Source organism: Cyrtonyx montezumae, unplaced genomic scaffold, assembly GCF_038088225.1.
Source record: "Cyrtonyx montezumae isolate F1298 unplaced genomic scaffold, pur_monq_1.0 scaffold_3, whole genome shotgun sequence".
NCBI classification, from domain to species: Eukaryota; Metazoa; Chordata; class Aves; order Galliformes; family Odontophoridae; genus Cyrtonyx; species Cyrtonyx montezumae.
The window spans coordinates 71312394-71334600 of NW_027072034.1; the positions used below are offsets into that span (position 1 = coordinate 71312394).

Sequence of the window (22207 nt, forward strand, 5' to 3'; positions counted from 1 at the left end):
CAAGTCAAGTCAGATCCAAGGCCCAGGCCAGAAATGGGGCTCCTCATACACCTTGCAAGTGTGCTGTGTCTAGACATGGCAGTGTCACTTCGCATTTCAGATTCTTACCCTGACAGCAACAAAGCCCAGCTTTTGTGCGTGCTGAGCATGTGCAACTTCTTAGAAAATTCAAGAGCAGTAGCTGGGTTTACATTATGCCCCCAGCAAACCTTAGGTTAGGCAACCAGATTTTGAAGTCAACGGCAGCTGAAAGTTTCAGCATTTCCCAGGGGGTGCTCAGCAGACAGATCAGGCCAGTTGAAAACATTTTGTTTCTGCAAGTCATGCATTTTTATGAAAGTGACATTTCTTTCCTAAACATTCATGTTACAAGTTAAAACTGCTGAAATAGCTTAGCTGAAAGTCTTGTCTCGTGAGTTAAAATAAGAAAATGCTGGTAATTACGATTAATATGAGAGCCTGAAGCGTAACTCATAGGTGACTGCATTCATCGGCTTCCATGGATCACAGATGAGGTCCACACTCAGGTCTGATTTAAATCCATGAAAGTATTTGGTCCATTTTGAAAGACTGGATGGGTTGGAAATGCAGTTTCTGTAACCCCAGGCTTTGATCCATGCTAAAGGCGTTTGCAAGTTTCTGACAGCACATCACAAAGCCATCTTTAGAAACAAGAACAGAAACACCCTTACTAGAATCTAACGCCAGCAAGAAAAATATTTGGCTGAAACTTTAGGTGCGAATTATACTTGCTTAAGCCAGAACAAAAGGACAAAAACATCAAGATCTAGCAATGTGGAAACAAGAAAGGTTTACCTCTTTAAAAAGGAGGGAAAGATAGACATTTGAGGTAACAAAACAAAACGAAAACAAAATGCACAAACACATCACAGACATCTAAAAATAGCATTTTATACATTTTTGCCAGTGCTTCTCTGAGAGCAAGTTCTTTAAACAGAACTTAACAATTTTTACAATTTTTTTTAAAAAAATATGCCATCCTAAAATAGCCCATCAATCCTTAACCAAACTTTCTGTATTTCTACAAAAATAGATGCACAAAGAGCTACAAAATAACGTATTCCTGAAAGGAGGCGCACTGCAGTCAGGGGAGTCTTTTTCCTGACAATTGAGACTGTCCATAAAAATATCAAGCTGAACAAAACAAAACACTGTTAAAGGAGCAGAAAGGAGTTAGGTTGCCCAGCTGCAGCAGGCTCAGATGAGGAAAGAAAGAAAAGCAAGTTTGTTTTTCTGCTGTTCGTTTTCCAACACTGTGGGACCCATAAGTGGCCTTGCAAATAAAAGGCTCAATAGCAAAACGAGAATGCTTGGCTCTTCATCTTCATGTGTGTCCTTTGCCCCATGCAGAAGGAGTCAGCGATGGTTATGTCACCCACCAAGCTGTGCTGACTCCAGATCTAGCTGGTCTTGAGTTAGATTTGAACTTCAGAACCAAGAAGTATCCTTGCTCTTGTCCTGATGCTGTAGACCTGAATTTCAGAAAAGAAAAGTAACGTTTAAAATCTGATACATCTTCCTCCCGCTCCCTTCACTTCCCCAAGCGTGCAAACTAAGGCTAAACAGTTTCTGATTTATAAAAAAACAAACCAAACCAAATGTAACTTACCATCCTAGTGGATTTGTTAGTAACACTGCTATTGCTTCCAATTCTATCATTTATGTGGGATAAGCTTAAACCCCACTTCAGTATTAGACTGGCTTGAGCAGTTCAGGAATGCTGATAAAATCATGTGTGCTTTCTTGTTTTGGCCTCATTCAGAGAGGAGCGGCGTGTGATAAAACCCCCCCACAAAGTCTGCGCAGATCATCCGCTATGGAACATCATCATTTTTCCTGATAGGGGCCAGCCACTGACCCCATCTCTTTTCAGAAAGATGTGTAACACTTAAGGATCTCACCGTTTCTATGGCATTTCACCTTATGGAGGAGGAAGGGAAAACGTTCATGCAGCAAGTAAAAAAAAACAACAAAAAAAAAAAAAAACAAAAAAAAAAACCAAATAATTTCACCTACAGAGTGTCAGATTTTTAGCCAGGAATGGCTAGTGCTTCCACATGGGAAAAATTAATGACTTTCAGCTTGCATTTGTTATGAGTCCTTCTAACATTTTCCTTTATAAAAAGTGAGGACTATCTAATAAATGTGGTGCTATGCTGTGGCTTTAGCATTACAGACTTGGAACCTGTGTTATAATCTGGGATTCCTCTACTCCAGAGGGATTCAATCTTTGCTAGATTTACACCCAACAGGGCGGATACCTAAAATCCAGACCATAGAGGAGGAGGTGGGGATAAAACTTCCCAAAGAAGATATGGTTTTGCTCATTTACAGGAAAAGTGAAAAGAAGAGGTGCAGGCGCTTGTTTTAAGAGGTAGTAACACACTTACACCTCACTGATTTAAAACCTGCCCCTTGATGTTTTGTGCCAAGCAAATTAAATTTCATGACACAAAGGTGCACCTCCCAGTACTACTGTATAAGCGGCGTTGCTCTGTTCTGTGTCATGCCACATACTGTTCTCCTATGCCAAGACCAACGTACAAATTACCTGATGTGCTATGAATGTAAGGCCAAATCTACCACCAATTTAAATAGGTGCAACTCTCTCAGACTTCAGTGATGTAGCAGCCACTGAAGCTGCCTGTTTGGTGACTCGTGAGAACTGAAGATGAGCTGAGCACAGATCACCCATTTCCATATCTGATCACACAGCCAAACACACTGTGGCTTTCTGCTCCATTTAACATGCACTTGCACCTATTTCTTTGGACTGAAAAAACAGAGACATCCCTCCACTAAGGCAAGCCACATTCAGAGACTTTACTCAATGGAGATTATTCCTTTTTGCTTATGAGTTAGGAGTTTTTCTGGCAGTATCATTTACAGACAGAGACATAATAAGCTGCTGTTAGTCTCCTTCAAAACTCTCTCAAAGTTAGTGATGACAATTTTATTATATTTTTTCCCTTCTATTTACTTTCTCTTCTTTAAAGCAAGGAAAAAGAGTAAAAATAAAAATAAAAATAAAATTAAAATTAAAATAAAAATAAAAAGAGGGACACAGCAGAAACTTTTTGGAGTACAAGGAAGTCATTTAGGTTCACCAGCCTAACAAAGGCCCCAAAGACAGAGGAAGCTGAGGAGAAGAGACAGATTATATGGTTCATATCAGTTATAAAAACACAAACAAATTACATACATATCTGTTAAAGAGGATATCTACCTGATGGTAATGACCAGAAGAAGGGGGATACCAGCTGACCAGGCACCTTTCTAGTTAAATATCTTTGCAACAAACAGAAACAACTGCAACTGAGAGGTTTAAGGTATAGCTATTAAGTTCAAACAGCCACAGAAAACAATCCAAAAATTGAAGTTGCCTTAGATACAGAACTGAATATGGAACACTTTCCATGCCTTTTCCTCATTATATTCCCATCTTCTTTATGGCAAGACTAACTGCACCTCTAATATGTCACTCAAGTGCAGCCCTACTAGCTACCCAAGAGCTTTAGCTTGCAGCCTCCTGCTAGAACGAATGTTTTCTTCTTAAAGACATCTTTGCTTGTGCTGTATGAGCCAGTATTTCCACACCAGTAGAACATCCCACCTCTGAGAGCCCAATGCTGCAACTAACTGCCTGCCACACACACAGAATGCAGGCTGTGTGGGAGCATCTAAACAAACCTGATGAATGGTGACAAACTCAGAGTGCGTATGAGCAGAGACAACTCTGCAGAAGGCAGCAGGCCGATCGCTCCAATTCTGAGTTCTGCAGTGACACACTGAAGGGCATTCCTAGAGCGGACTTTGCATGGTTAGCCAGGACTAGAGGATACCAATCACTTCACCTATATTTAGGGATAGATGTGCAACTCTTTTCAAAAATAGAATTGCAGCTCTCAGATAGGCCAAAATCTTGCTCTGCTTTGAGTGTGCTGAAGTTACAGAAAGCCTTCTCCAGCACATCTACCCAACAGCAGGGCAAAATTTCCTTCTAGCAGGCTCCACAAAGAGCAGGGTATTCTACTCTCTTCCCCGCAGGGCAGCACAGCTGGATCTGACTGACATCTGAAGTGTGCCTGTGCCTGCTGCTCTGCTCCTGAGGGAGCACACAAGGCTGTAGGGGCATGCCAGACGTTCTCCCTGGTTTTATACACCCAACTCAGCTGGTGCACCCTTAATATGAACACAAAGATTTTGCAGTAATGCCCTATCGATGTGTGCCATGAGCTGCTGCCAGTACACTAGAGGCTGACCTTGCTTTGCTTGGCATTGGGAAGACAGAGAACTAAGGCTTAATCTATGAACAGGTTGTGCTCAGTGCATGATACGGAACCAGTCCATATGTTGGACACTTCAGCTTTGGAAGGGCATCATATACCAGCAGCCACAAGCACAACAGGTTGCTAGTGCTTTCTTTAATCCCACTTCTGCCAACACAGAAGCTCCTAAAAGGGTTAATTTGCAACATACAACATGAGGATTTTCCACTTTAATGGAAATCAGGTACTTAAATCCCAACTCATCGCTCTAAAACAGGACCATGTAAGTTCAAACAGATGTGCATGACAGGTCAGTACTTTATTAGCTCTGCAAACAGTGAGATGTTAAAACCCCATACATTCTGTTCTGAAACAAATTCCCAAATGACACCTAGCATGCAAGGGGAACCCCCTCTTAACCTCTGCAGGGATTCAGCATCATCCATTCTGGAGATGGTATATTTGCCTTTGCATGGCAAAGATGCAACAGTGTAGTTGGATGAGTGTAAGATTACAGCCAACCTGCTATGATCCCAAAGATATCACTCCATTTAATTCAGCATGAAGAGTTTTGTAAATGTTTCTATAATCCCATGTGACAGTAACATAAAAAAATGTGACACACTACAAGAGGGCAAGAAAAAAAATCTTTTTCATGCCTATATCCGAAGGGCCAAGAAAAGCACCCTCTATATGTATTAGCTTTTTTTCATGTGAGGGTTTTTTTTTCATCATATAAATCACCACAAGCTTATGGAATCCAACACACAGACAGTTCCAGGGGCTGTCGTCTTTTATTCTCCAGGTTGCTGTGGGCAAAGACTTCCAGAACCGAAGTTTTCCTGCCACTATAACCTTACTTAAGGGAAACTTTCTAAGAAGAAGGTATGTTCTTCCAGACCCTCCAGTTTTCAGTCTCTCTGCTGAGATTGCCAGATCTCAGCAGAGATATGAGTAATGAAATTGTGTGTGGTGTGGAGACTTATGCATTAAAAACCCTACCTTGGAGAGGAAGGGGAACAAGAAAAAGATCTCTGCTGGGATCCTCTGTTTCTACAAAGCACTCACACATCATTTTTCCTCTTTTATTTCTCCCACAGGAACTCATGGACTTACACAATAAGCATGGGCCAGAAACTGACTGTCCATGCCTTCTCCACTGCTCCCACTCTGAATACACAACTATAAGATATGCAAGATACTTGTAAAAAGTGCCAATACAGGGTCCTGAGGAAATTAGCATGCAGCTGTACCCTTCCACAGGGATTTTCACAAGGAGCATGCAGCACCAGGCAAAGGCTATATTAGCCTGTAAGGCAGTGCTAGGACCTACAGTCCATTTTGTGGTACTGCACTCTTCAGGAAATATCACCTGATTAACTCACAGCCTAGGCAAGATTCAGGAAGCAGTTCTTCCTGACTAACAGTCCTCGACACAACCCCTGCTCCATCCTCCAAAAGGTAAGTCAACTTCCAGAGTTCTGGAGCTGAACTACTGGGGCTCACTCTCAGTCCACAAGGACGGTCCCCTCTCTCAGTGGCAACAGCAATTTGCTTTTGCTTTTGCTTCAGAAAAAAAAACAACTTCCATAATGGAATTCGTCAGAATGACAGAACTTACTATCACCATCTTGTCAGATTATCATCTCATACCTATAAACATAAAGCACAATACCTCTTGTATTATCTGCATAGCTGGAAATTTTATCAATAAATCAAAAATTGTCTAGTATTAAGAATCCTATTGCTCTTTTTTTAAACTCTTGAAGGAGCAAGTGGTATGGTATTTAGAAGAGGTTACTATCCTTGGATTTTTATTAGGTTCACTTAGCAATAATTGGAGCATGGATCCTATTTTTTCATATTTAAGAAACAGCACTTTTTTTCCCCATCACCAATTTTTTTACCTCCTACACACTAAGCAAAGCAAGGAAGCTCTTCTCATACACTGAACTGGTCAGCTAGAGCTATCAAAAAGACAGCCTCAAGAAGACAAAAACAGATACCTTAAGAAAAAGAAAAGAGATATGTAAACCCAGCATTTCCTTAATAAAATAATAAAAGGTGTTTAAGTTGTAATCTGCAAGCATTTCTACTGGTCAGAAAAAGGAAGCCACGACAGTATACATGAGCATGGAAGGAAATGCTGGAAATGAGTCACCCATCGCCTGATACCAAGTGATTATGAACAGTAAGGGTTCCCATACTGCTGAGGTGAGTGACTTAAAGTCAAAACTTGCCTGTGGAGCAGCAGATGTAGTTTATGGCGGTTGTCCCATGGATGGGGTAGAATAAATCTAATTTGGAGACCTCTCCCTAGAGCATGCAGAATGAAGTTTAGTTTGATGGTGAGCACAGCTTAACTAGCATCTCCTCTCCGTGTGACACCAGGATACACACAGGAAGGAAATGCTGGTCTGTTACAATTTAGATCAGTAAGATGCAATCCTTGTGTACTGAGAAGTTATTAGTTCAGTCCTCTTTGGAGCTATATTTTGGTGAACAGACATACTAACTAGCTGAACAGGCTGGAAGCTTCCACTTGGAAGTGTAATTAACCATTTCCCACAAGATTTAAACCAGATAAGTAACAAAAAAGTGTACCATGCTACAACTCATTTGGCTTGAGTGGGACTAAGAGTGACAAAGAACTTTTAGCAAAAGGCAGTGAGAGCTGCATGTTTCACAGCTTGTCTGCCCTGTCAGCAATTTCATGAAGGATTCTCATCTGGAAACATATTTGTAGAATGCTCTGAGAAAAAACCCTACTTCAGCTGGACGGACTCCACTGCTTTTTTCAAATTCTTCCTTCTAAAACAAGCCACAGACACAACTGAACAATCTTACCTGCATCAAACCCAAAACTTGGCACAATGTCCACCGTTCCATGAAAGGCTCCAGCCCATGCTGAGGTAGCGCTGGTGACGGCAGCAGGATCTGTCTTAGTCACGTCACACTGGGGAGCAGGAATCCTGGCTGCACGTACTGAAGGCATCAGCAGAGACCCATAGCGGGGGTCGCGGTGCGAGCTGGGATGGTGATGGTGCATGTGTGGATGAGGGTGATGGCGATGCATGTACACGTCATGCATGTGTGCATATGAAGGGCTCACCTGAGATGCTAAAGGATAATGCCAGGATTCAGTTGCAGCAGGGGGAGGAGGTGGGGGAGTCTGATGAAGGCTGTGTCCTGGCCAGCTGCTGGGATCTGGTGTTGGGAAGGTGCCTGGTGCAGTAATGGGGAAATCAGGGTGTACTCCACTTAAGCAGGGTGGTGGGGGAGGCTGATAAGAGCCGGTCCAAAATGAAGTTGGGAAACTGCTCCTTTGGCTTGATATTGTTGAATTTTCTGGAAGAGAGGAGAGAAATGAAAGCTGAAAAAGCTGAAAAAACAATTTATGACAAAAACTCCTCAAAAATTTTCTACTCTCAAATTTACAATGCCAAATCCACGCTTCCTCAGTAATTATAGAATCACAGGATGTCTGAGGTTGGAGAGAACCTCTTAAGATCATCCAGTCTAATCGTGTTTAAGCAGGGCTACCCGGTGCAGATTGGCAAGGATGACATTCCATCAGATTTTGGCCAAGAACCAAACTCCACACCTTCTCTGGGCAGCATCATCCAGTGACCAATCACCCTCACAACAAAACAAACAAACAAACAAAGAGTTTTCCTGTGTTCAGATGGAATTTCCTTTTTTCTAATTCGTGACCTACTGCATTTTGTCCTGTCAACAAAAACTGCTGAGGAAAGCTTGACTCCCTCATCATTTCCTCACACCATGTATTTACACAACACATCCTTGAGGAGACTTCTCCAGGCTGAAGGACCACAGTTCTCTCAGGTTCTTGACATAGGAATCATGAGAAGATTCTAACTCCTGACCAGACCAGAACATATCGTTTAGAAAGGCAGCTGCTGTAATTCTAAATGCTTCTGAAGACAGAGAACAAGTCCATACTGCAGAGTGAGATATTTGGCTATCAGGAGAATACCGGTTCTCTTCAAATTCGTGGCATGCTTCAATGGGGCAGTAATCTGTTGACTGCACCTCATGTTACTCTCTTACAGAATGCGCCACGTTGCCTGTATCCAATAGGATCAGGCAAACAAAATCACCTATGTAGCTGAAAGAAGTCTTTGTCAGAAATAAAAGACTTGCTGCTTCTTACAGCTAGGGCTCAACTTGCATTTAAATGGATTCCAATAACTCTACATTATGAAATCACATTCTAAAAATTCCTCTCTTGAAGGAGCGGTTAGTGTTTTTGATGTGTAGGAAAGTATTGGCATCTCCACTCTCACACTGCTCTTGCCAACTCATGTTTGAAAGTACTGCTTCATGCAGTATGTCACAGCTCAAATAGCTTGGGTTTTTTGGGTTTTGGGTTTTGTTTTGTTTTGTTTGGTCAAAGATGGAAACATAAAAATACAGGACTTCACCTCTGATGAAAGAACAAAGTCATAAAAATAGTGTATGAAGAAATAAAGCTGGGGAAGTTTAATATTTGACAAGGTGAGGAGTTCTCTGTCACTCATATACCATTTACAAAAATGTTTATAGAATTTTTTCTAAAAGAATTTTTGTTTCGCTTTGTTTAACAAGCAACTGGAATGAGATTTGGGTGAAGACATCATTGAGAATGAACAGATTCTTCAAACACTCCTGCCTCTAAACTTTGCTTACATAAAATATTTTGGAAACAAAAACTGTAAAAATGTTTTCTGACTGCATCACTGAAACGCTTATGTATCTATTTTAAAATCTTTTAAAATAACATTTTTTTTTCCCATACATCAGTTGGCTATGATTTAGACAGTTTATTGAGCCTGATTAACTTCTGGTATTGGAAATACCTTCACCAATGCAGTATGGGAAACTGTAAAGAATTTATCTTTGTGCCAAACCATTTCAGAGGCTGCAAGCCTATCTAGCAAACTGCAATACAGCTTTCTTCAAAAGCTTGCTTCTTTTTTTTAGCATTATATTCCTATTATGATTCATACTAGAAGACTGGATAGAGCTTCAAGAATATAACAGAAGCTTCAGCACCCCTCTGAAACTGGTATTGTTCATCGTTTGTAAACTGTTCCTTGTTACAAGGGATTAGGCTGAGATACAGAATGCACAGCGCTTAATGTTGGCAGTAGGGCCGTGAAAAAGAAAAAAAAAAGAAAAAAAAGAAAAAGAAAAAGAAGAAAAACCAAGCTTCTTCATACCCAGTCTGCTATTTTCCTCATTGCGTAACAGAGCTTGATAAAGTATCGTCAGTATTCTGGAAAATTAATCATTGTCACGGAGAGTTTCTGAAAACTATTTGGCCGTTATTGGAATGGAAAAGCCCTAAATCCAAGCCACCCCACTTCAAAAAGGGCAGAAAACCACAAACTATCTGCAGGATAATTTTAATATTAGGAGAGAACGCTTAAAACCACTGGATTTGCCAATATGAATTCATCCCACATTGCTTATCAGCTTGACTTCACCAATCATGCAACACATCTAGGCCACAGAAAACACATTTGATCATCTCAATTTGTCAAACCCACGTTCATTTTACAAAGCCATTACCACGGTCAGAAACTGTCATCATTCACATACCATTGGGACACCAGCGAGCATAACTGCAGAGGGCAACCTCTTTCATCAAGGCGAACTCATAACACTGGGGGTAAAATGCCCATTCATGTTACATGAATTTGCAAGAAAACTTCATTCAGCCTGAGTGCTCACAGTGGATGCCACTAAATATTGTGTGCATTATCATCAGCACACAATATTTAAGATATTAATATAAGAACCACATCCACGTTGAACCACAACCCACAGCTACCATACATTTCCACTGTGCTTGAAGGTTGTTCTTCATTTAAAGTAGTGAGCTCAGACAATTATATTTACAGATATTGTCATCTTAGATACTTGGCCTCTATGAGACATGGCAATGGAGAAGCAGCGTTTTCAGCCCTGACCTTAAGAAAAAAAAAATGAACTGTGTAGTTTCCAGAGGCTTTGGGGAGGGAAGGAAGAGGTATATAACTAAAATTGTGTGCCAAGAAAGATACTCGGTTACCACTATTTCCTACTCTAAAGTGCAGGGAGGCAGGGAGATGGCAAGACCTCAGATACCACAAAGTGGTGACTAACGCAAATGTTAATGGTGGTTGGCCAACACACAAGGAAAACATGCCAATGCCCACATACTGTAAAGAAGACAATGTATGGAATTTTCTGAAGCACAACATTTCTCTTCCATTAAGGTAAGCGTGGAAACAACCCACCAGAGAAGAAATAATTCCCCTTCAGTTAGGAAAAAACACACTGATAAAAATGCTATAAAAGTAACATTAAGTGTAGCATCTGAAAAAGGTCTCAGGCATATCAGGTATTTAGCATCTGTGTTACCTGAGTCAGTTGTAGGAATCTATAGTTTATAAGAAGTCAGTCTTGAAGATAATTTTAGCTTAATCTGATCATTATTTTCAATATACAAGGTACAACATTCTGTTTTCTACATACAAGCAAAATTCCTCCCTAAAACACAGTAATATCATTATGATGAAATTATAATTTGCATATCCATCAGGACACTAAAATAGCCACAACTTAGATGAAAAAAAAAAAAAGCAGAAAACACTTTTAGGTAAAGAAATGATATTACACTGAGCTGAATAGACAGCCAATTCCCACACACTTTCCAGTTAAATCTGTACTTTCTGAAACAGCTACCATGAATGCAAAATCTTTGTAATAGTTTTTAAATTGTTCTTTGAATTTGCCAATATATTATTTTGCCAATATATTGCCAATATATTATTTATTACTGATGGCTTATTATTAATTGACAAAAAGTCTGACTTTCCTTGAAGTTTATTCATAAAAGATCTTCAATCTAATGATATTTTAACTTATTCAGTTAACGGAATGCAAATTCATATGTATTTGCTGTAACTGAACACATTCAGCAATGGTGTATGAACAAAAAGATTAAGGCATTAGCATCATTCTTTCTCTGCTTTTTCAAGCAGTCATGTTTCAGAAACTCATTTGAGTCCAATAAAGCTCTTGCCAAATCTCTTCTTATGAGAAACAAACATGGTGATCTTCCCTAGAATCTTCAATGTAGAAGCAAGCAGCCCTATCCAGCAAGCTCCTTGGGTATTTTCACATTTCTTCAGGAGGTGCAACGATGGCAGAGGCCTTATTTTCTTGCTTTATTCTTGGAACACTTTCCAGACATGCAGACCTGATGATCCAATGGTATGGGGCACCTTAGCTAAGGAGTCAGCATGTGTGAAGAACTGTTGTGCCAGGTCATTCTGACCCCTGCAGAGCATTCTGTGGAGTGGTATATGACTGGGAAGGTCAGAGCCAAACAGCAGACTATGGCTGAGGCCAAACTGAAGAACACAACCCCCCCTGATATATGTCTCAACGTCCAGTGAAGAGGGTCTGCTGTAGGCATGGATCTCTAGCTACTGCCTTGATCCCATCTCTAAAACACTTACAGTATGTCAGGGTCATTTACAAATGTTCCAGTCTCCTTTTTAGTAAGCACAGATTCAATTTGATTCTCAGTCAAGTCAACGGAAAATTTCCCATTAACATTAATGGTCTTGTCTAAAGGCATAAATTCCTCTAGCTCCCTAGCCACTTGTGCTGACCTTTTCTTAAACTTCCTTGGATTTGTCATTATCCTTCTGGAAAGCAAGTCCTTCTGTGCTATTTTCTCTTCATAGTGGTTTCCAAAAATCCTCTCTTTATTATCTGTGACTTTCATTAAAGTACTCTCACCTCAGCATCACTGATTATGAACACCGCCACTCCTACAAGGATTGTCCTGGAATCTCTCTCTCTCAGCTGGATGCAAGGCCATTACTCACTATTCTCACAGTCCTTTTGCCAGTCCACGTAAAGAGATCAGAATTCATGCAGTTGTGTATTGAAAAAACTGCACAGACTATCTCATTTAACACAATGGAAGTAGCATGTTACTGGCTAACTTTCCCCAGCCACCAACTTAAAAATCTTATCTCTAAGAATTGCCTAACTCATCTGGCAATACATGTTCAGTATTTTACTATATATATAGTATATGTAATTTTTATATTCATTATGAAGCATGAACATTACAGTGCTGTTCAAATGCCTCACAACCTTGACCACGTTTCTACTTCTTTCTAGGAAGCTGAGTACATCTGCAGGTCAGTAGCAAAGCCCATATCTCTCATAAGAGCTCTGCTGGGTGCAGCCTACAGCCACATAGGCCAAAGTTTCAACCAAACCTTTTCCAGCACATGCCAGCTCCTACCTACACAGACAGCATCCACATATGAATCTTAATCACATGGCAAAGTCACCCAAGTAGGCTGCATGGGTCTCCTCACTTCCAGGGCCAGAATCCCAAACTGCTTGGCTTGCAGGCAAAGTTTCACACCTACAGCTTAAAAATAAGCCTCAAATCTTTCAGCAGACATTTGTGAAGCCACATCTGCCTTGGCAGAGCCATGGGAAGAGTGATAGACTCCTGCTTCTTACTTGCCTTTGGAGCCTCTTTCTCCCGTTAATGCACCAGATCACTCAAATGCAAGCAGCTCCTGATTTCTTTCTTTTTTGAGGGAATTTTCAACATGCAAAATTTCAGCTGCAATGTAATATCCATTACCATGACATAGCCCAAGATCCTGATCCTCTTACCTCTCCACAAAGGACTTAGCCCTGCTTTGCTCTTGGTAAGGGCAGTTTCTGGGTTGAAGCTACTGGCTTGGCTCAAGGCTCTTGAGAAGTGTTCATCCACTACTGAACCAATGTCTCCCTGGAAGTAGGTGAAAAGGACACAGCGAGAATTCAGGTACTCCATCTCGGCAGGCTGATCCTTCTCATCCTCTTCTTGTTTGCTGGGAAGGGTCACTTCCAGAGACTCCTGCATCTTGTTGTATGCAGCTAATTTCTTCTGGGATTAAAAACAAAACAAACAAGATATGTATCACTAAGGGCACTCAGTGTAAGTTCAACATCTGGTTTACTTAAAGAAAAATAACAGAATGCATTGAATATTCATTTCAGTTCATTGCACTTGGGCTACAGGGATATTTTGCACCGACATTTTACAAAGAAGAGATTACCGACGGCACTTACTTAGAATCTTAATTCCTCACACACAGATGGACCTGCTCTTCAGACACGTTTCACAGCCACAAGCAATTTAACAGCAATGGCTTTCACCCAATACCTTCAAAAGAAAACAGGCAGACTCTAACAATTCACTGCTGACTCCCACCTGGAAAGGATATTCTCATCAGGAAGGGCTGCAGAGGTTGTGTCCAGCCCTGCAGAACGATGGCCATGTATATAACCTCTGTATTTCACCCTTCTACCTGTACGCCCGCCCAGCTTTGTCAGCTACACTCTCCTGGGTGAGAGGACAGGAACAGTGGGAGAACTTCACAATCCACTGAAAGTCTTCCTCTCCATTTCGAAAGTCCACAATATACATAAATTGTTAAGGCCAGGAAAGTGTGTGGGTTTTTTGGCTGGTTGGTTTTTACCATGAGAAAGTACCTCTTCAGGTGGTGAGAATTTTTGGTTGGTGGCTTTTTTGTTTGTTTGTTTGTTTGTTTTAGCACAAGTTTCTGGAGAAAAGGAGAAAAATTCAAGCAATAAAAAATTTAAACATATGATCTGGAGGAAGAGGGGGATTGACAAGTCTGCAAACACATGCAAAAAAAAATCCCTCCAAACTAAAAACATGGAGAAGCGTTTAAAAAAAATAAAGCTAGCACAAGCCATCTGTGAACAGCTATTTCAGAATCCTCTCTCTTTCTCTCAAATAAAACCTAAATGTCAAAATAAATGTGAGCGAAGATCCATTTTGCATGGAACATATTTTTCAGATGTTCCACTTTACAACTGTTTTCACAGAAAAAAAGCTCCCCACAACAGTTGGGCTGCAGGAATCATAGCTTTTAGCCAGCTAGCCATTTCCACAGCTGACTTTACACATGAGCAGCTTCAGGAACCCAAAAACAACTACAGCACATATGCAGAAGTATTTCATCACTTTTCTATAGGCGTACAGCTTGACTTATCTTTTATGGTTTGCTTGGCAACAGTTTAGCACCATCAGAATCCCTTTAACTTTACTGCTTTTTTCTCTTTTTCCAGGGTTGTTCTATAGAGAAAGTTAAACAACTACACAGTCTATACCATTCCAGTTGTACAACAAATACATTTGTCAGATCTAGAAATAATTCGTTCTCCCATCTTGTATACTATTGACGTACATACATTCAGTGCTTTCTAAAATCATATACGCTGATAAAAATTATCCCTTTGTAACACAAAATAGAAATTCAGGAGATAATCCTTATTAGTGGCTTAATAACCAAGTGGTTATTAAAACAAATTAATTGTAAGGAAGATCTACTTGCAAGTGGAACTAAACCCTACATTACTACAGGCTCGCAGCAGTTAAGCGATGAATCTGACATTGTGGTAAATGCACTGGAACACATACAACAATAATACACTAATAACTTCAATTCTAATGCTGTTGTACAAACTGCGCTGAGGGGTATAAGCAAACTTTTGGGAAACCTAGGAAAAGGGCCTGAAATTCAAATAATTCACTGCTTCACAAATAAGTAGCACTGTGGCTCTGCTTAGATAAGGATGTACAGCTTTATGACAAATGTTAAAAAACAAACAAAACAAATAAATGGCAATTCTATTTTTTCATAGAACAAAATAAGCACGTTTTACTAGAAACTAATTGCTAAAATGAAAGATAGACTGAAGCTATCAGACTCGCTCTTTTAAATGTAGAATTTGAAGTCACCTGTATTTTTCTTAGTAAGTGCTTTGTGCCTCTTTTAACCAACTAAAAAAATATCTGACATTTGCTCCTGTATTGCTCTGATACCACTCACAGTGAGTTTCACAGTTTTGCCTAAGTAATCACCGAAGAATGAGATTTCAACAAGACAGAAACAGTTATCACAGTATCACATATACAGTAGAAGCATGCATCCATCTCAGAGACTTGAAAATGTTTAAAGGTTCACCACAACCCAGATCCCCTTAAAAAAAATTCAAGGCAAGTGGTTGGGAAGGGATCTTTTAATTTCAATTTTTAACTATTTATTTTAAACAGAGACAAAGGATGGAAGGGATTCTTTAAAGATATCTAAATAGATACTGATATATTACAACATCTCAGATACAGTATATTTTCTAGACTCCAAATACATGCAACACACTTTAAAAGTTGCTTTCTATCATTATAGGTACGCTATTTATATCTATACTGCAAGTATACAAATGCATACACAAGCGCACAATTATATACAGAAACACATCGTTTAATATAGCCCCTGGCTTGACTTGGTTATCAGGAAGGAAGTCTTTCAATGTTCCCATATAGAGACTGGAGCTCAGGAAATTAAAACTTATCTCCAGAGCCGCTTCTCTGTGCAGGAATGTTCCCCCTTCTACAGCCTAAGAATCTAATTCATTTTCCATTTCAACTCTCTTCCCTCCCCTCCAGTCCATGGGTAGTCATTACAAGACATTCCAAGTACTTGCTGTTTTTGAAAACACTGAGTCTGGGGTTTTTTTAATGTAAAAAAAAAGAGTAGTACTGATGGACAAGTACAAGGGATTGTGTACAGACTAAAGACATTTACCTTGAAAAGTTATGTTTTGTGGAGAGCTTTATGCAAGGAATGAGAACTCCTAATTAAAAGAAGTGATTCAAGACTGAATCAACCCTGTGATCAGATACATATCTACTGAATTTCTATTTCAGGTAAAAATTATCAGCCTTATTCTTTTTCTTTTTTTTGCATGTAATTACAGGACCTTTTAAATAAGAAGCTACTGAGAGATAAAGTAGGTTTGCCTTGTATGCAATGAATATACACACCCTTTACACTGAATACGTCCTTTAATAGAAGTTTTTTTCTCTTCCTAACTCCCTTATAATATCTCTATGTATATGTAAACTGTGTCACTTTCTCTGACCACATTTTTTTTTGCATTTCCAGCTTCATTTGTGTGAGCGGAAAGGGAGGCCATCGACTAAATGAATTTGTCCCATTCTGATGAGAAAAGGAAAAATAAAACCAAAGAAGAAAAAAAACCACCCAACACCACAGGTTAGGTTTCTGATAACTAACCCAGGCTAGCCCCGTTTCCCTTTTATTTCTTTTAAGGTCTTTGTAAAGTGTGTATGCTGATCAAACTTTGCCTATGTTCCTATCTGTAATACTTACATATATTCATAAATTATACCTCCTCCCTAGTTAAAGGCTGGAGACTGACATTAAGCAGCCTCTGAAAAACAAAACAAACAGAAAATCTCAACTTGGCTAAGACACAGAAAACAGAATGTAATGTCAACTTAGTATTCTGGAAAATAGGCAGAGAAATGGGAAATACAGTGTCTGTAGCATCTGGTACCACATTCAACAATAGACACGAGTTTGTGGCTGAGGGATGAATGGTCAGATCTTCGGGTAAATAATACCGTGCAGCGTGGGCTGCATTCAGCTTAAACTAATATTATTTTTCATGTTTTGTATATTCACAAACAGACTTATTCCAAAGAGAATTCCAGCTCTTACTGTAAGTGGTCTAACCAAAGGAAGCTAAAGGTCCAAAGCTAATCAGCAATATGGGAATATTAAACAAGAGAAGGTTTATGCCAGATAATCATCATGCAGCCATTAGCAGAAAAATGGACTGCTCGGGTCTTTTACACCAAGAAAGCATGTGGATCAAAATCTCCCACAAAATCTCTGTCCTGTTGATTCCCCTTATTTTCTGACATACCCTACTCAGAACCAGGGGAAACTGCTCTCACGCAGTGAAGCCCCGGCCACATGAAAGCCAATGGCAAAAGTCCAATTGACTTCAAGGGTCCCAGATCTCAGCTGGGGTGTCTGCTAAGAATGTCAGAACATTCCTTTTTATGGAAAAAAAAAAAATTCACTTCCAGCTGAAAGCAGCCAGTAGGCAGCACCCTAAAAGCTACCAAGCACAGATGAGACTGGAAAAAGTTTTAGTTGAGTTGAGTTTGAATCAAAAATTCAGCCTGGCTCTTATATTACATATAAGCTGGTTGCCTGTTCCTACAACTTATTATCTCCATACATGCCATCGTGCAGCATATGGTCCTTTATGCTCCCAAGCATGAAAGTCTGGTGTGCCTGTGGCCACCTGTTACAGATTTTCCATTATGAGAGAAAGAACAGGAACCAAAAATAAAGAACCACTACACTGAGGAAATACTATATGACCCTATCCTGAGAAAAAGGCTGTCATTCGACATGAGCTTCCGAGAAGGAATTTCAGTAACAAACCCTAGGCAAATCACGGACAGTCCTCCATTTGTGGTGCTGCCTGCCAAGCAGGCTCTTTTTGATAACACAGAAAGTATTCAAGAAGACAATTTCATGTAATCATGGAGTGGAATGCTGAGCCTGAAAGCAGCATTTGATGCATGCCTTGAAAATAGGAAATGCTAACTTCTGCCCTCACAAACAATCAAGCGGATAGCAAAGCCACACTCTTTCTTCCGGGCGAGAAATGGGATTTGCAGCAGCAGAGCCCGAAGACCCTGTGGTGTTCAGCTGATGGGGGGGAAGTGGTGGAAGAAGCCTGAATTTACACATCTTTTGGGGTACCTCTGAACAGAGCTGCACCATTAAACCCTAGCATTTTATTTGAATGTAGATATAGGAAGACCCAATGGAGTTTGGTCCAGAGCAGAACAACCAGTAAAGCAAGTCAAACAGTTACAACAAACTTCTTCCCTGAAAAAACAACCACCTCCTCCTACCCCTCCCAGAGGACTTAATCCTGGCTTTACACACTGAATTCTGAAAGCAGCCTTTGAAAACCATCACTCTGTACTGAAGTCAGTAGCAGGGCACCCATCAGACTTCAGAACAAGCCTTGAGGAAGAAGCTGAGCTACAAAAACAAAACACAAAGCTGCCCTCTGCCCTGCTATCTGACACATCAGATGCTGTGGACTACCACGCACACCCTGCAACAGTGTTGTGAGTCCATCCTCAAAGCTGCAAACACGTGTTGCAAAGAACTTTTCCGGAAAACTAATTTACATTGTACGAACAAGGGTTTAGCTTCAGCCAGCTGACACAATGCTGAGCATGACTTGTCCTTGTCTGCAGCGCTGTTCGTCTGGAAGGAAGAATTGAGTTAGTGACCTAATTTGCTAACGGAGACAAGCCCTTATCTGGAAAAAGTCTGTCTACAACACTGCCAGAAGAAAGTCTGACTTGAGCATATCACAGCTCTTTATGCAAGACTGATGTAGCAAGGATGCTGTTTGGCTTAGCTCTCCACATCTACATACCATGGAGATGTTCCAAAACTACCATTTACTGTAACTTCCCATTTAAAAGGCCTTAAGCTCAACCGTGAGAGAGCCAGGGTGAATCCTACCTTAGCCTGAGCTCTGCAGCTCGCTGTCCCTAGATGACAAGGTACATCAAGCTGTCCTTGTGTGCCAAGAATAAATCGGGATTCTTTGCTAATTAGGTGTTTCCAGTATCTTCGAACAAGCAGCTCTGTTACACCCATTCCTCTCCCAAGATATAAGAAATCCAAAGCTTACTAATGCGGTTTCAGAACCGTGAGAGGGGTTTAGTTTCACCATACCAAAGAGCTTTACACTCTGGCAAGCATGGCTCCGTACCATGCACAACAACATGTTCTTATTGTAACACCATCACACATACACTCTGTATTTTGGCAAGAGAACATAAAAAACCCATTTTATCTGTAGGAATAGGGCCACTGCCCATTTTCATTAGTTCCTTGTGGTACCATGTAAGTACCTATATACATACTCCTCTCATTTCTCTCCTGCAAACACCCTCACCATCAGCAGTCTCAAAGATTTAAGGTGCTAAGCCTCCACTTCCATTAACATTCAATAGGGATTCAGGCTTTAGTCCACTGAGCACTTTCTAAGAAAAAGTCTCTAAATTAAGATGCTAGCACATCCTTTCTCAGCTGCAAAATAGTTAAAGTGGAGGTTCCATAAACTGCGAGCCAAAATCAGATCTGCATAGATCTTTTAAGCAGGTACGATGGAGCATCCTCTAAAGTGAAAAACAAAGTAAAACAGAATCTGGGCCCATGTAGGTCTATCATTTAGAGCAACCCAAGACCTGCTATATACGAAGAGGAGGTGACAGTTCAAGCCCCGCTCAGCACAGAGCAGTGACACAGTGTCAGCCGCTTGCCAGAGACATTTCTCTGTACCCACGTGTGCAGTGTGCAACCTACAGAAAGAGAAGGAAGTGACCTCCAGAGAGGTGCTGTGCCCAGAGTTCAAGTCTTTCCATCTGCAATGTCCGTTCCACTGCTGAGGAGCTTGTTTTCATCTTCAAGAGATACAGAAGTGATACAGAAAGAAGGCATCACCCCTTGTGTTTGCAAAATACATATTACAAGGACCTGCAAAGATGCACAAGCTTTAGTTAGAGCAACACACCTCCAACTCACTGAAATTAACAGGAGAGCCAAGAGAGACAAAATCCTTCATTGTCTACGGAAAGACAACAGAGTAGTATGAGAACACTGGAAAATGCCTCAATGGAGTCCTTGGATATTTTAAGGGTGAGCTCCACTTCATCAGCTCCAGTGCAGGGCTTTATTTTTAAAGATGCCCCCCTCATATATCTTCCCTCATTGCTATTTTTAAACCACAGTTTTGACTCCAGCAAAGGAGAACATTCTTTAAAATGGTCATCATCCCTACGAAGAGTGCAGGAGTGTCTTACATGTTGAACACATGTGGAAGGAGAAACAAAAACCTGGCAACAGACTCTTCCTCCCTCTTTCTTAGGCTCTTTACCACTTGATTAAATGTTCTTGACAGGACGATTTGGAAGAAATAGAGACTCGCAGAATGTCATGCATTACCCAAGCAATCATTCCACCAAGACTACAGAGAGATAGGGAGTCCATCCTGCCTTTGCTACTTTTTAGTTTTTAAAAAGCACTGGATTAAGGGCAAACCCATGAACCGCTCGCTCTACAGCCCTCGGCTGCTGGAGGCAGCAGACACAGTGCCCAGTTCAGCAAAAGCATCTTGGTTTTCCAGCCTAACACTTGACAGGTTTGTGAAGACCCTCCAGCTCCAAATGTTCCAGGGAAATTGGCACAAGCAGGATTAACTAAAACAAACTGCCAATAACGTGTGGGACAGCGAGCTCTAGAACGCTTTTTGGTGGAAACGGGATATACTGCACTGGCTGCGGCTCGTAAGCTGCACTGGCTCAACGACGCTGTGTTTCTAGCTTTGTATATCTACCTCTGCATTTCATAAATAGCACAAGCCACAGGAACTCCGTTTATTTAAAATGAAATTTCAAGAAACTTTGGCTTTCGTTAGGGTGTCTCTGGGACGTTTCAGATGTGGTGCTGCTTAACAGCTGATGGAGAAACTTCTTGATTCCATTTAAAAATAAAGAGCAGCCACACGGGAGGGAGACACAGCCGCTAATGGGTGCTCGAGAGATTTCCATGTACGAGGCGCTGCAAAAGCTGGAAGAAAAACACAGCCCAGCGCCTGCAAAGTGCCAGCAAGTCCACCTGGGCCCTAAGTTCCTATCACACTTTTCTACTTCTGGGTGTCTTAGTCAAGGAGTCTAATCATTTGAGGTTATTTATTCTCCCTCCAAGCCAAACATGCTCCTAACGGGAGCTCCGGATACTCAGAGTTCACAGCTAAAAACCACTGAACAAGGTGGGGGTTCTGCAAGCCGTGACCTAGATTAGAGAAGAAACAATAACGCAGGCATGCTGCAACAGACTAAACTCTTAAGTTTTCCAGAGCCCGTGTTTACAGAGAATAACGTGAGCAACCTGGCAAAGTCTGCTTCAGTGCCGTTCTGCAAAAACTCTTCCTCCCAACGATAAAGAAGAAACAATAACAAGCAATTGGAATTTTAATGGTTTAGCCCATATTTGTGTCTCCCAGGCAAGTCGATATTAGGGGTCACTTCCCATGTACGGAGAAAACAATCTTCATGGATAATAATGATAAAACCTTATGGAATGCAGCAACAACCAAAAAATGTATTCTCAGATGACTACATTAGGGCCAAGTCAATATTAGTCCCACTTCACCCACGCACTGCATAGTCTAAAAATGCTGTCAGCCTGATAAGAATTTCCTGATTCGCTTTTTTTTTTTTCTCTGTATTTTTTTTTCCCTTCCAAATACATCCGATCACCAAATTCAGCTGGAACCCGCCGCAGCGATCCCGCAGGAGAGCCGGGCGGTCCCAATCCCCGCGGCGGCCGCGCGCTCGGCTCAGTGCGCGGCTGCGGAGCGCACAGCGGGGATGGAGGCGAGAAGCAACTTTCTCCCCTCGCCGAGCAAGCCAGCCCCGCGCCCCAGATCTACGACTGGGAACGGCTTTCAGATTTCTTTCGAAGTCTTACCGGGCTCCGCTGCTCCGGGGCACCCTCACCAGCTCCCCGCATCTCCAAAGCGCGTCGGGGGCTGCACGGCGCATCGGGCGGAGGTCTCCGCCCCGGGCAGGCAGCGATGCGCCGTGCAGCCCTCCAAGGGGGGGCCGCCGCGACACCCCCATCGCCCGCCCCGCCGCATCCCCGCGCCTCACCTGCGGGCAGCCCCCCGCGGGCGAGCCCACGTAGCGGGGCGCCCCGCACGCCGCCGGGCCGGGCTGCTGCATGGCCACGTCCGAGCAGCTCATGGCCGCGGCCGCGGTCGCCCCGCGCCGCCACCGCCTTCTTCCCCCTCCTCCTCCTCTTCCTCCTCCTCCGCGCGGGGCGGCCGCGGCGGGGCCCCGCGCAGCGCCGACTGCCAGCGCATCTTCGGCGGCCGCAGCTCCCCGCGCCCGCACTTATAGC

The 22207-nt window shown here is 41.7% G+C and overlaps 1 protein-coding gene across 1 annotated transcript; it reads right to left on the bottom strand.

Moving 5' to 3' along the window:
- Positions 1-631: 631 nt before the first annotated feature.
- VGLL3 (vestigial like family member 3) lies at positions 632-22201 on the bottom strand. Its single transcript, XM_065741927.1, has 4 exons — positions 21958-22201; positions 12990-13245; positions 7137-7637; positions 632-1493 (listed from the first exon to the last, which is right to left on the bottom strand). The coding sequence occupies exons 1-4, from the start codon at positions 22048-22050 to the stop codon at positions 1450-1452; spliced, it is 894 nt and encodes a 297-aa protein (XP_065597999.1). The 5' UTR covers positions 22051-22201; the 3' UTR covers positions 632-1449.
- Between the last annotated feature and the right edge of the window lie 6 nt (positions 22202-22207).

Excerpts from the sequence above, each read along its gene's own strand:
- VGLL3 (XM_065741927.1), bottom strand. The coding sequence starts at position 22,050 with ATGAGCTGCTCGGACGTGGCCATGCAGCAGCCCGGCCCGGCGGCGTGC. Across the intron at positions 13,246-21,957 it reads CCGCGGGGGGCTGCCCGCAG|AAGAAATTAGCTGCATACAA; the intron begins GTGAGGCGCGGG and ends TTTTAATCCCAG. Across the intron at positions 1,494-7,136 it reads AAGTTTTGGGTTTGATGCAG|GTCTACAGCATCAGGACAAG; the intron begins GTAAGATTGTTC and ends TCTGAAATTCAG.